This window comes from Impatiens glandulifera, chromosome 9, assembly GCF_907164915.1.
Source record: "Impatiens glandulifera chromosome 9, dImpGla2.1, whole genome shotgun sequence".
Taxonomy (NCBI): Eukaryota; Viridiplantae; Streptophyta; class Magnoliopsida; order Ericales; family Balsaminaceae; genus Impatiens; species Impatiens glandulifera.
This window is the reverse complement of record NC_061870.1, coordinates 27,664,622-27,677,121: the sequence shown is the minus strand read 5'-3', so window position 1 is coordinate 27,677,121 and position 12,500 is coordinate 27,664,622. Positions and strand designations below refer to the sequence as shown.

General features: G+C 30.6%; 1 protein-coding gene across 1 annotated transcript; it reads right to left on the bottom strand.

Annotated features, from left to right (window-relative positions):
- Positions 1-2,936: 2,936 nt before the first annotated feature.
- LOC124914135 (CSC1-like protein At4g35870) lies at positions 2,937-5,692 on the bottom strand. The gene has a single exon (XM_047454619.1). It carries the CDS (start codon positions 5,432-5,434, stop codon positions 3,023-3,025), a length of 2,412 nt encoding a protein of 803 aa, XP_047310575.1. The 5' UTR covers positions 5,435-5,692; the 3' UTR covers positions 2,937-3,022.
- Between the last annotated feature and the right edge of the window lie 6,808 nt (positions 5,693-12,500).

The window sequence follows — 12,500 nt, the reverse complement described above, 5'->3', positions numbered from 1 at the left end:
TTGATTAATTAACAGAAATCGACTCTTTGATATTTTTAAAATTTACAGTCAATAGTTTAGTTATATCTCAATATACAAATTTATCGAAATGAACCGTTTGTAATTTTAAGTCAAACTTATACTATTTCTATTTTGATTCAGCTTATTCAAATTAAGTTTATTTCCTTAACGATAGCTTAAGCATGATTTACATTCTGACTTATGAGTGTGTTTAATATAATTAATTATTTCAAAATTTTAAGTTAATTTATTTTACTTTACTTTAATTATTATTTCGAGTGTGTTCATGTATATTTGATTTTATTTATTAGCAAACATTATTTTATTTGTTTAAACTACTATAACAGTTTACTAAGCAACTTATTTGATCTTGTAATTTTGTGAAACTTTATAAAATTTTAAAATATATATATTTAATAAAAAAAAATTATCAATTATTAAAATGTTTGTTTTTTTATTCAAAATTTAATAAAAATAAAATAAAATATTTCATTTGATTAATTTAATAATATGGGATAAATATGATTCATAAATAAAAAAGACTTTGACAAGTCACACAGCCATCACGAATCATGATCATTAATAACAACAACAACTACTCACCAGCTAGCGCCGGCGGTTATTTACATATATAATCACATTGAAAGTGGTTGTTCGGATGGGACGACTTTTCGGGTAAGGGCGGAACTAGGATTTAGAATTTATCCGACTAAAATGATAATAATATTAAGCAAACAAATCAAACAAACACGATAAAACATTTTGGGCTACCGGTCTACTGTCCGAAGAGGATGGTACATAGATCCGCCCTGCGGCGGGCGGGGCTTACAAGTTCCAATAATAATAAAAATAGTGGCCCAGGTGGCGGCGGCGATGGTCTCCCTCAGGCTCTCAAAGATCATAGCTTTAATCTGCCCCTTCCTCATCCTCATTGATCGATAGAGAAAATTAAAGAAAGAGAATTAACTTGAAAAAAAATATGATGAATGTTAAATTGATTGAGAAGAATTAACCCTTTATGGCTTATATAAGAAAAAGTTAAGGCCTTGTTTGGGATATGAAAATGGGTTGGTTTCAGAATTAGAAGTTTCCATCAGTTATATTAATCCTCATGTTCTAAACCAAACAGGTCAGTGTGAAAAGGATTAACTAAATAGACAGCCGAGACTTCCAGGTAATTTACATCCACTACTACTTGTGTACACTTGTACTTGCATTCTTATTACAGGCTAGTTTGATTCAATAATTTATATTCAGCTTATTCGTTACAAATTCGTTAAATATTATAGTATTCACCTTATTTGTATCGTTAAAGTTGGATATGTTTGATATCGTTGTAACTTTTGTGTATGTACGTATGTTTGCTTTATTTTATATGCATTAACTTATTTACAAAAACTAGGCTCAAACAAACTAACCCATAATTAATTAGTTTAATATTTTATTTGACTTGTTTCAAATAATTATTGACAAATTGGCTTGTTTCTAGATTCCGTTTATTATCTCGTTCTATCTATCTTGAGTCTTTAGTCCTCGGACATAGTCAATTCACAAACAAAATAAAAATGCACGTGATATAGATTACAAGTGGACGACCTCATGTCGGCAGATACAAATTTGTTTTAAAAATACAACATTTTAACATGAATTGTCATAAATTTTTATTATAAATTATAATTAATGAATGTAATATAATTCTGGGGAGTGAAATGATATTTTTTGGATTCGGATTATTGAAATAACTATAGGTTTTGAAGTTATTTTCGACCATAATAGACTCTCATAGTATTCATTTTAGTATAATTAGGCCATTTTACTTTTAAGAATATCTAACTAACCATTAATTTTCAATCATATATATAATATTTTATTTCTAGAGTCTTGACCACGTAAACAAACACCCGATCCCGTTTCCAAATTCATTGTGAAGCCCCAATCTGGGGCCACTTAAATGTGTACTCTAAATTCAATAATTGACATTGCCAAAAACAGAGAACATAAAAATATATGAAGTGTACTTTTCAAAGAATTTCATTTCATGAGTAATTTACCCAAGAAACCACAAAAACAAAACTAATTGTAAAAAAATTTAAACAACATACAATATTATAATTGACATCGCCGAAAGAAAAAAAAACTTTTTGAGTTTACCATAATGATGAAACCATAATGTTACATTGCCGATATATATTTTGGCGAACTTTCATCGGGTCTTGATCTGTTATCGAAATTCTTTTGTTCTTATAGAGCCAAATCATCCTACAATAAACAAGAATATCTCAACATTTTAATTTGTTGAATATTACAACGAGTTCTTGGATCAGATATGAAACAACAACCAACAAAGTTAGCCCCTGCAATAAGTAGTTATTCCAAGGCTCGAACCACAACCAAGTCAAGATTGTATGCAGAATGAAATATTGTGATGCTTTCGAGCTTGATGATAAACGATGAATCCCTGCAAATAACAACAAAAATATCCAACAAATGGATAGAAGGAGGTCTCTGTCCTCCATTGAAACCACCTCACCAAAATATGAAGAGAAATGACCAAATATGAGGAATAAAAATAGGAAAAAAAGAAGATAAAACAGTCTTAAAAGGAGAAGTTCATACAAAACCTATCTACTTCATGCGAGTGACTACGCTCAATGAGAGAAAACTTTTTCTCGAAAGATAAAGAGTACATTTACTAATCAAACTTTTAACTTCTTCACAAACAAGATGATATTGGATCCATTTAGCATGAATCCCACACGTTCTGTTACCCGGATAAAGACAATTTTTTAACATTGTCGCATCTGACTAGGAAATCAATCTTACAAATTTGACTGTATATCCAATCAAATGTATTTCTTTTCTTCCTTTATTAGTACGAACTATGAAGTTTAATAAATATATGACAAATTATCTAGTTGCATACACAAGGAGGATTAGGTTAAAACAACAAGTGTAAATGCACATACCTGAAATTTCAATATGATATTCAAGTTACAATCTACACGGGCAACCAACAATACAATCACAAGTTAAAGGTATCCCATTCAAACATAGGCTTCGACAGAATCTCATAATCGATAGGCCCATCTATAACATTATCAATACTTTGTAAGCCTTGCAATAACGCAGGCTGATTCATATCATCATTTGAAGGCATCAGCTTATACATTACCAACAATCCCAGTGTGAATATAGCTTGCAGCTTAGTGGAATCTCCTCTCACTGAAAAGAACAAAAGCATTGAAAGTAGAAACAGATCCACACAGAACCTCATTATACACAATACAGTGTCCATCAGCCTTCCATCATTCCCTGCTGGAAACCCTCGAACTCTATATACAAATAGGAAATTATACTTATCAACAACGTATCTGTATCCAAAGTAAACAGCACCAACTGGAACCACGAGTGGCGCAAACAATGAATAAATCATGGTCAAGGCAAATATAGTCAGATTGAAAGCGTAATACTGTGCAAAATCAAATGCCTGCTTTGGCATTGGTGATGTTTTGCTCATAGGATAATCTGAAAGATTTTGTCCTGAAATCAGAGGTCTACTTAAACTATCATCATCCTGATTCTCCAATGGATAGTCTTCATTTCGTTCTGGAACAAGTTGAAGCATGTCATTCTTCCGGAACCTTTGTATTTTTCTTTTAATCCAAGGTATCGGAGCCAACAGATCAAAAGATATTCCAAGGAATGTGCTTGTGATTAGAAATGCAAGCGATGAAAGGCACGACCTTGACAGAAAAGATGCACTCATGTACTGCTCGATCTTTTTGCAGTCTTCTCCATCAAGATAGCACCTACCCATTTTTAAAAGCACACCCTCCAGTGAGGATTCGACAATTGCCCTTAGAAGAATGAGATTCACTAGAAAAAAGCAAACCATCTTCAGCAGTGCAGCTCTTTGCTCTCCTGAAACAGTTAGATGTCTCTCGAACTTTGACAGATGAGAAAGTGTAGATGGAATGACTATATACATGCTCACAAAGATGAGGACGTTTGGAAGAAACTGAAAAAATAAAGTGGCTAGCCAGCTTGAGCTTTGAACCCAGGCTAACCACATTTCTGCATTGTCCATTGCTTCTGCATTGATGATTCGCCCCGCATTCTTGATGGCACTTATGACTGCGAGAGGAGAACTGAAGAACAGAAGAAGTAAAAGTAGGCACGTGTTCACAAATAGCCTACGTAGTTTCATTGAAAGCTTAGTGGAACCTAAATGATTCCAGTATATATCAGTTGCTAAGGGAGCACGTTCAACTTTCCAATGGTTCCTCTGTAATTGCAGCTCAATAAGAGAGAAGAACTTGCCAACCCTCCTCTTCTTCTCATTCCTCAGATCCTGGACAGCTTTGTTGGCAGTGTACACATCTTTAAATACCACAAACGCAACCCCAGCACCTTTTGCTCGGCCTTCCTTGAATGCTGCCATTTCAGTCTCCAAATCAGCTCTTCGTTCTTGCAATTTTCTCAACCTTTCTTCCTCTGTGAAACCCAACTCGCTTATAATCTGGTAAAACCAATCCTGTGATCTTTTCCACAATAAACATGCCTTGTTCCATAATCCTACAGGATGATTCCCTTCAATATCAACATCCTCGCCCCCATTCATTCGAAGTCTTGACTGGATTCTCACCACAAGTTTTGATATGTCATCTCTAACAGTAACCAATTCAGTAACTAAATCATCTAAAGCACACAAGTCCATCGGCACGATGACTTTGAATATTTTACCCACATATTTATGCTGGAAATAATCAAGTAGAGGAGTTTTATTGAACCCTAAGGTTTTGGGTACTCCCTGGACCATTATAGTGAAAATGGCTGTTGAATTCTCAATAGATACACTAGGATTCCCATTGCCATCCCTAAACCTAGTAATCCTCAATCTCCCTTCAATTCCGTTTATTCCATAATGTGCCAAAACGACAATGATCACAACAAAAAAGAAATGCACCCAGAGAATTGGCGAACCTGATGTAACGTGGTTGACGGTAGTCATTGAGAACTGGTCATTCATTGGGGCATCACCACCGTACAGATTCAATGGCAGAACGGCGCACAAAGAGAGCAACGTAATGCAGAGAAGAACAGCGCAAGTTCCGCCTTCTATGTGAAGAAATTGAGCTGCATCGGCGCCACAGTGACGTGCAATTTCGTTGCAGGTAGCGTGCCATACGGCGAGAAGCTTAGAGGCGATGGCAGTCGGACCAGGCATGCTACGATGGTCGCTACGGAGCTTGACGAGTATGAAAACGAGAACGCATGTGATGGCGCCGATCGCCGAGATGTTTAGCAGATACTGCATGTTTCCATACCAAGTCTGTTCGAAATCGCTGGACGGTGACGGAGGAGGAGAGAATTGTTGATTCATGATGAGTGATGGAGAATACGTTGGGATTTGAGAAAATTGAAGTGGCTCCATAAAAAGGATTGTTTTGGAGACCTAGGGCTACTGTTGAATTTCTATCGGCGAGAAATTAGAGAGGAATAAATCTCTATCATCTTCATCTAGGGTTTCCTGGTAAAGCCTGAAACTTTTCGCTTTGTATAGAGAGGAGATGGCGATTTTGAATCGATGTCGTCGTCGGCGATGGAGGAATTTCTTCGACTTCCTTTCCTCTGCTTTTTTCATGAACCGTCGAGAAGAAATCTTTCTTTCTTTTTTCTTTTTTCTTTTTTCTTTTTCCTTTTTCTTTTGCCTTTGCTGCTAAGGCTGAATCTAGGGTTCTTTTCTTATTTCCTCTTATATAAAAGTTGTTTTTAATTGCTTTTTATAGGAATATTATTAATATGAGATCTAAAATATAGTTTTAGTATTCAAAATATGACCAATACTTCATTTACATGTAAATTATATTTTATTTTTAAATATTTCAATCAAGTTAATATCACAAATTTTATCAATTAACTTAAGTATGTTTGAATTGGAATTAGAATCTCAATTCCGCATTGAATTACAATTCAATTCCACAATGAATTACAATTCAATTTCGCATTGAAGTACAATTCAATTCATATTTTTTGAAAAATTATAGAATTATAATTCAATCACAATTCTTATGTTTGAGAAATTATAGAATTGTAATTACATCTCAATTCTTATGTTTGTAAATAATTATTTTTATCACGTTTATGTCACGTTTAACATGTTTTAATACATTTTCACACGTTTTAACATGTTTTCACGTTTTTGACACGTTTAACATGTTTTTTTTACAAGTTTAACATGTTTTTTTTTACAAGTTTAACACGTTTTTGACAAGCTTAACATATTTTTTATGTTTTGGCATGTTTTTCACGTTTTGGCATATTAACACGTTTTTGACATATTACACATGTTTTTACACGTTTAAAACGTTTTTCACGTTTTTAGCACGTTTAAACACATTTTTAATATGTTTAATATGTTTTCATTCTTAAAACACATTTCACACGTTTAACAAATTTTTTCACGTTTTTTGCACGTTTAACAAGTTTTTCACATTTCTACTACGTTTAACAAAATTTTGACATTCTTAATACGTTTAACATGTTTTTCACATGTTTTGACAAGTTTAACACGTTTCCACGTTTTGACACATTTAACACGTTTTTGACATTTTTAATACGTTTAACATTTTTTCACACGTTTTGACAGGTTTAATACGTTTTTGGCACGTTTAACACATTTTTGACATGTTTAACATGTTTTTCACATGTTTAACATATTTTCATACGTTTAACATGTTTTTCACGTTTTTGGGACGTTTAACACGTTTTTGATATGTTTAACACGTTTTGACAAGTTTAACAAATTTTTGACACGTTTAACATATTTTTAGCACATTAAACACATTTTGGCACATTTAACAAAATTTTCACGTTTTTGGCACGTTTAATACGTTTTTGACATTTTAACACGTTCAACACATTTTTGCACATTTAATACGTTTTTGGTACATTTAACACATTTGACAAGTTTTAACATGTTTTTGGCACGTTTAATACATTTTGGCATATCTAACACATTTTGGCACGTTTAACATATTTTGATATGTCAAAACGTTAAAAACATGTGGAACATGTCAAAAACGTATTAAACGTGTCAAAACGTGAAAAACGTGTTAAGCGTGTCAAAAACGTGTTAAAATGTCAAAAATATAAAAATGTGTTAATTATGTAAAAAAAACGTGTTAAACGTGTCAAAAACATGTTAAACATGTAAAAAAACGTGCCAAAAACGTGAAAATATGTTAAACGTGTGAAAAACGTGTTAAAAAATGTTAAATGTGACATAAACATGATAATCGTGTTTAATTGTGAAAACGTGATAAACATGTTAAAAACGTGTTAAACATGTCAAAAACGTGAAAAATTTATTAAACGTATCAAAAACGTGACAAAAACGTGAAAATGGGTTAAATGTGCCAAAACATGAAAAATGTGTCAAAAACGTGAAAAACATGTTAAACGTGTCAAAAACGTACCAAAAATGTGTTAATCGTGTTAAACATGTAAAAAACGTACCAAAAACGTGAAACATGTTAAACATGTAAAAACATTTTAAACTTGATATAAACGCGATAAACGTGTTTAATGTGTGAAAAACGTGTTAAACATGTCAAAAACGTGTTAAACATGAAAAATGTGTTAAACGTGCCAAAAACGTGAAAATGTGTCAAAAACGTGAAAAACATGTTAAACGTGTTAAAAATGTGTTAAATGTGGCAAAAACGTGAAAAACGTGTTAAACGTGTAAAAACGTGAAAACATGTTAAACATGCCAAAAACGTGATAAACGTGTGAAAAACATGTCAAAAATGTGACTAGACGTGCCTAAACGTGTTAAAACGTATTAAACATGTCAAAAACGTGAGAAATTAATTAAAACGAGCTATATATTTATTAAAACAAAAAACGTATTAAGCGAATAAAAAATGTTAAATGAATAAAATATTTGTTAAATGAGTTTAAAACGTGTTGAATAAGTAAAAAAGTTGGAATTACAATTTCAACCTGAAAAGATTGGAATCGAGAACTATAAAATTACACTATATTGAATTTCATTAGAATTGTAAATTCTGATAAACATAAGAATTGGAATTGGACCCTCCAAATCCAATTCTAATTCCAATTCTAATGTCAATTCCAGAGTTATCAAACACACCCTAATTTTTTTTTAATTCATAAGAAAAAACTCAATTATCACCTTAATTCTCTCACACTTTATGTTTACAAACATATTCTAGCTATCACAATTTTAGAAGGATTTAATTCAAATATATTACAAATTCTGTATTTTATATATTTTAATCTTTATCGTATTATTTACATTTTAACTATATGACTATCAGATAACTTCTTATTTTAAAATCAATATTTTTTATTCCTTAAATATGGTTTTAATGACATAACACAAACACAATATTTAAATATGTAGAGGTCTAACGAGTAACAACCTCATAGTCGTTTTAGTATGCAACATCGTTGTCTGAAATGAAACAGAATAGATGCGTCTTCGTTTGAAAATGAAGTTGAATAAGTCATCTCACGGTGAATGAGAAAGATTTTCCCGCAATAGTATTTAGAAAGTAAAAATAGATATACCACGTATAAGAGAAATTTGTGTGTATATTTTTAATATAAATTGACGATTTTATAACATTTTAAATGAATTTAGATATGTATAGGATAAATTTAAAGAAAAATAAATGTATAATGACTTTACACTTTCATTTTTGTCAAATCAAAAATCTCAAACATTACCAATCTCATTTTTACCCTCACTTTAGCCAATCAATGATCAATCGACCTCTCATCTCGTGACCTTAAAGCACTCAGACTAACCAATCATCTCATTCCATATTTATCTACAAATTCAAATCAGAATTCTCATCTCGTGACCTTAACTTTCACTTCGGTCAAACAACTAATATTCTCAATATTTTAACCACCAATACCAATTTATTTTCCAATCGAACTCTATCTCTTTACCTTACTTTCACTTTGACTAATAAAAAATCAACTCATTCCATATTTATCCACCAATCACAACCGACCTCTATTCTCTCGAAGACTTTACTTTCACTTCATCAAATAACTCATCTTCTCATTCCACATTTATCCACCCCATTGATTTCTCGTGTAGTTACCTTAATTTCACTTTGACTAATTAACCATCTCATTTTACATTTATCCACCAATTCATAATCGACCTCTCATCTCGAGATATTGTTTTCACTTTGTCAAACAACTCATCTCCTAACATATTTACAATATACAATCCGACCTTCTTTATCCTTAATTCGGCTAACCATCCATCTCATTCCACATTTATCCACACCAATAATTGACATATCATATGTGACCTTACACTTTCACTTTGGTCAAATCAACCATCTCCAACATCACTAATCTCTTTTATTCTTCACTTTGGTCACTAATTCTCAAGTGACTTCTTATCTCGTGACCCATCTCCTAACATATTTTATAATATACAACCTGACTTTTTTATCCTCACTTCGGATAACTAACCATCTCATTCCACATTTATCCACACCCTAATCAACCTCTCATATTTTTTTGACCTTACACAATTTCATTTCAGTCAAATCAATCATCTCCAACGTTACTAATCTCTTTTACCCTCACTTTGATCAATCAAGCATAACCTTACTTACTTCGATTAATCAAAACAATCTCATTCCACATTTTTATCTCACTAATCTCAATCGACCTCTCATCTCGAGACTTATTTTGATTAACCAAAGCAATCTCATTCCACATTTTTATTTCATTAATCTCAATCGACCTCTCATCTCGAGACTTACTTTTATTTTGGTCAAACAATTAATCTCCTCACATATTTTATAATAAACCACCCGACTTACTTATCCTCATTTCGACTGACCAACCCATCTCATTTCATAATTATCAACCCTTACACTCACTTCGACTAACCAACCATCTCATTCCATATTTTTATCCACCAAATTGTCCTCTAATCTTGTGACCTTACACTTTTCACTTCGGTCAAATCAACAAACAACAAATCATTTTCTACCAAAGTTTGAAACATACATATAACATTTTTTATTTTAATTTTAACTGTCTTAAGTTTATATGCGGGTCAACCCACAATTCTAACAAAGTATCTATTTACTCTCACATATATATTCAAATTAATCACAACTTTCAACTCGGTAATCCGGACACTTTAAAATTAAGCATTATTATATATATATATATATGAGTAATGATAAAGAGTGAAAATTTAGTGTCATGAATGGTGTCGAGAATAATGTGTCAACACGTGATTGGATTTAAATCTAATAGGAGATAAATTTAATTTTTCAAGTCCAGTCACGAGTTGTCACATAATTCCGACACCATTCATGATATCAAATTTCCGCTCTCTATCATTACTCATTAAAATATATATATATATATTATTTAGTTCCTTGTCCTTTGGTTAACACTTTAATGAAGTTTTTAAATGAATGACAAAATATATTTTATTTCAATTAGATAATAAAGATATAATGTATGCTTTCATTCATAAAAGATCTATCTAATTTATATATATATATATATAATGATGCTTAATTTTTAAAGTGTCCGGACTGTCGGGTCGAGAGCTGTGATTAATTTGGATATTTATGTGAGAGTAAATGGATACTTGGGTCGGATTGTCGGTTGACCCGCCCATAAACTTAAAACGGTTAAAAATAAATTTAAAAATGTTATTTGTAAGTTTCGAACTTGCAACCTAACAAAACAAATACAACCCTTTAACCAACTAGGCTAACAACACTTTATATTTAAGATTTAACACCAAATTTGATGAACGCAAGACATTTTAACAATAAAAATTCAAATTTTTAAATAACTAATCTATATATATATATATAATGATGCTTAATTTTTAAAGTGTCCGGATTGTCGGGTCGAAAGTTGTGGTTAATTTGGATATTTATGTGAGAGTAAATAGATATTTGGGTCGGATTGTGGGTTGACCCGCCTATAAACTTAAAACGGTTAAAAATAAATTTAAAAATGTTATTTGTAGGTTTCGAACTTGCAACCTAACAAAACAAGTACAATCTTTTAACCAACTAGGCTAACAACACTTTATATTTAAGATTCAACACCAAATTTGATGAACGCGAAACATTTAATCAATAAAAGTTCAAATTTTTAACTAACTAATCTATATATATATATATAATGATGCTTAATTTTTAAAGTGTCCGGATTGCCGAGTCGAGAGCTGTGGTTAATTTGGATATTTATGTGAGAGTAAATGGATACTTGAGTCGGATTGTGGGTTGACCCACCCATAAACTTAAAACGGTTAAAAATAAATTTAAAAATGTTATTTGTAGGTTTCAAACTTGCAACATAACATAACAAATACAACATTTAACAAAATGTGATTGAGATGTGGTTTTTCGAGAGATAATAGACCGGTATCATTTGAAAGTGGTTAAAGAAATATGAATCAAATATTTAATTGACCAAAGTGTGAGGTCACAATGCTAATTATTAAAAAATATGAATCAAATATTTGATTGACAAAGTGAAAGTGTAAAGTCACGAAATGAGAGATTATTCGGAAAAAATAGGTGATGAAACATGTGAGAAAATAAGTTGTTTTATCGAAGTGAATAAAATTTTGAATGAGAGCGTTATATTTTTTATTTTAATAATTTTAAACATTGAATAAATATTATTATAATTTTTTTAATTTATTTTATTTTTATCATTATCTGTGTGCATAGTACAGAAATTTTCCTAACTGTATATAACTGTAATAATTTTTATTTTTTTATATAATTCAAGGACGACTAATGAGAGAATAGAAGGTTGAACAATTATTATGCTATTAATTAATCAAGATTCAAAATATGCTATTAATTAATCAAGATTCAAAATTCAGCACAATTTTTTAAAGGCTAGTTTATTTAATTGTGATAACATGTAAGACTCATAATCAATTATATTTTTATAGTGTATACTAAAAAGTCTAATAACAAATTTTTTTATATTAATTTATGTAATAACTTATTTATTTACTTATTTACGAAGTTAATACGATCTAATATTAATTTAAGACGTTTTAAATGAAAATTAAATTTATAACAGTAAATATGAAAATTTGACACACTCTAATTTATAAATAATATTACTATAATATTTTGAATTTCAAAATAATCTAAAATAGATTAGACTAAATTAAGGTTAATTATTGTGATAATTAAACTCTAATTAGAATAATTAAATAATTATTCAAGAATAATTAAATAATTATTCAAAAATAATTTGAGGTTGAAATATTATATTTATTTTACCAAAGTAAACCAAAAAAGGATTGAAATTGTTTAATTATGATTTAAACATAAATTATGTATAATTTATGACTTAAAATAATTAAATAAATACCCCAAAGTATCTAAAAATAAAATAAATAAACATAATTTTTATTATGCTGTTAAAAATATTTTTGTGTA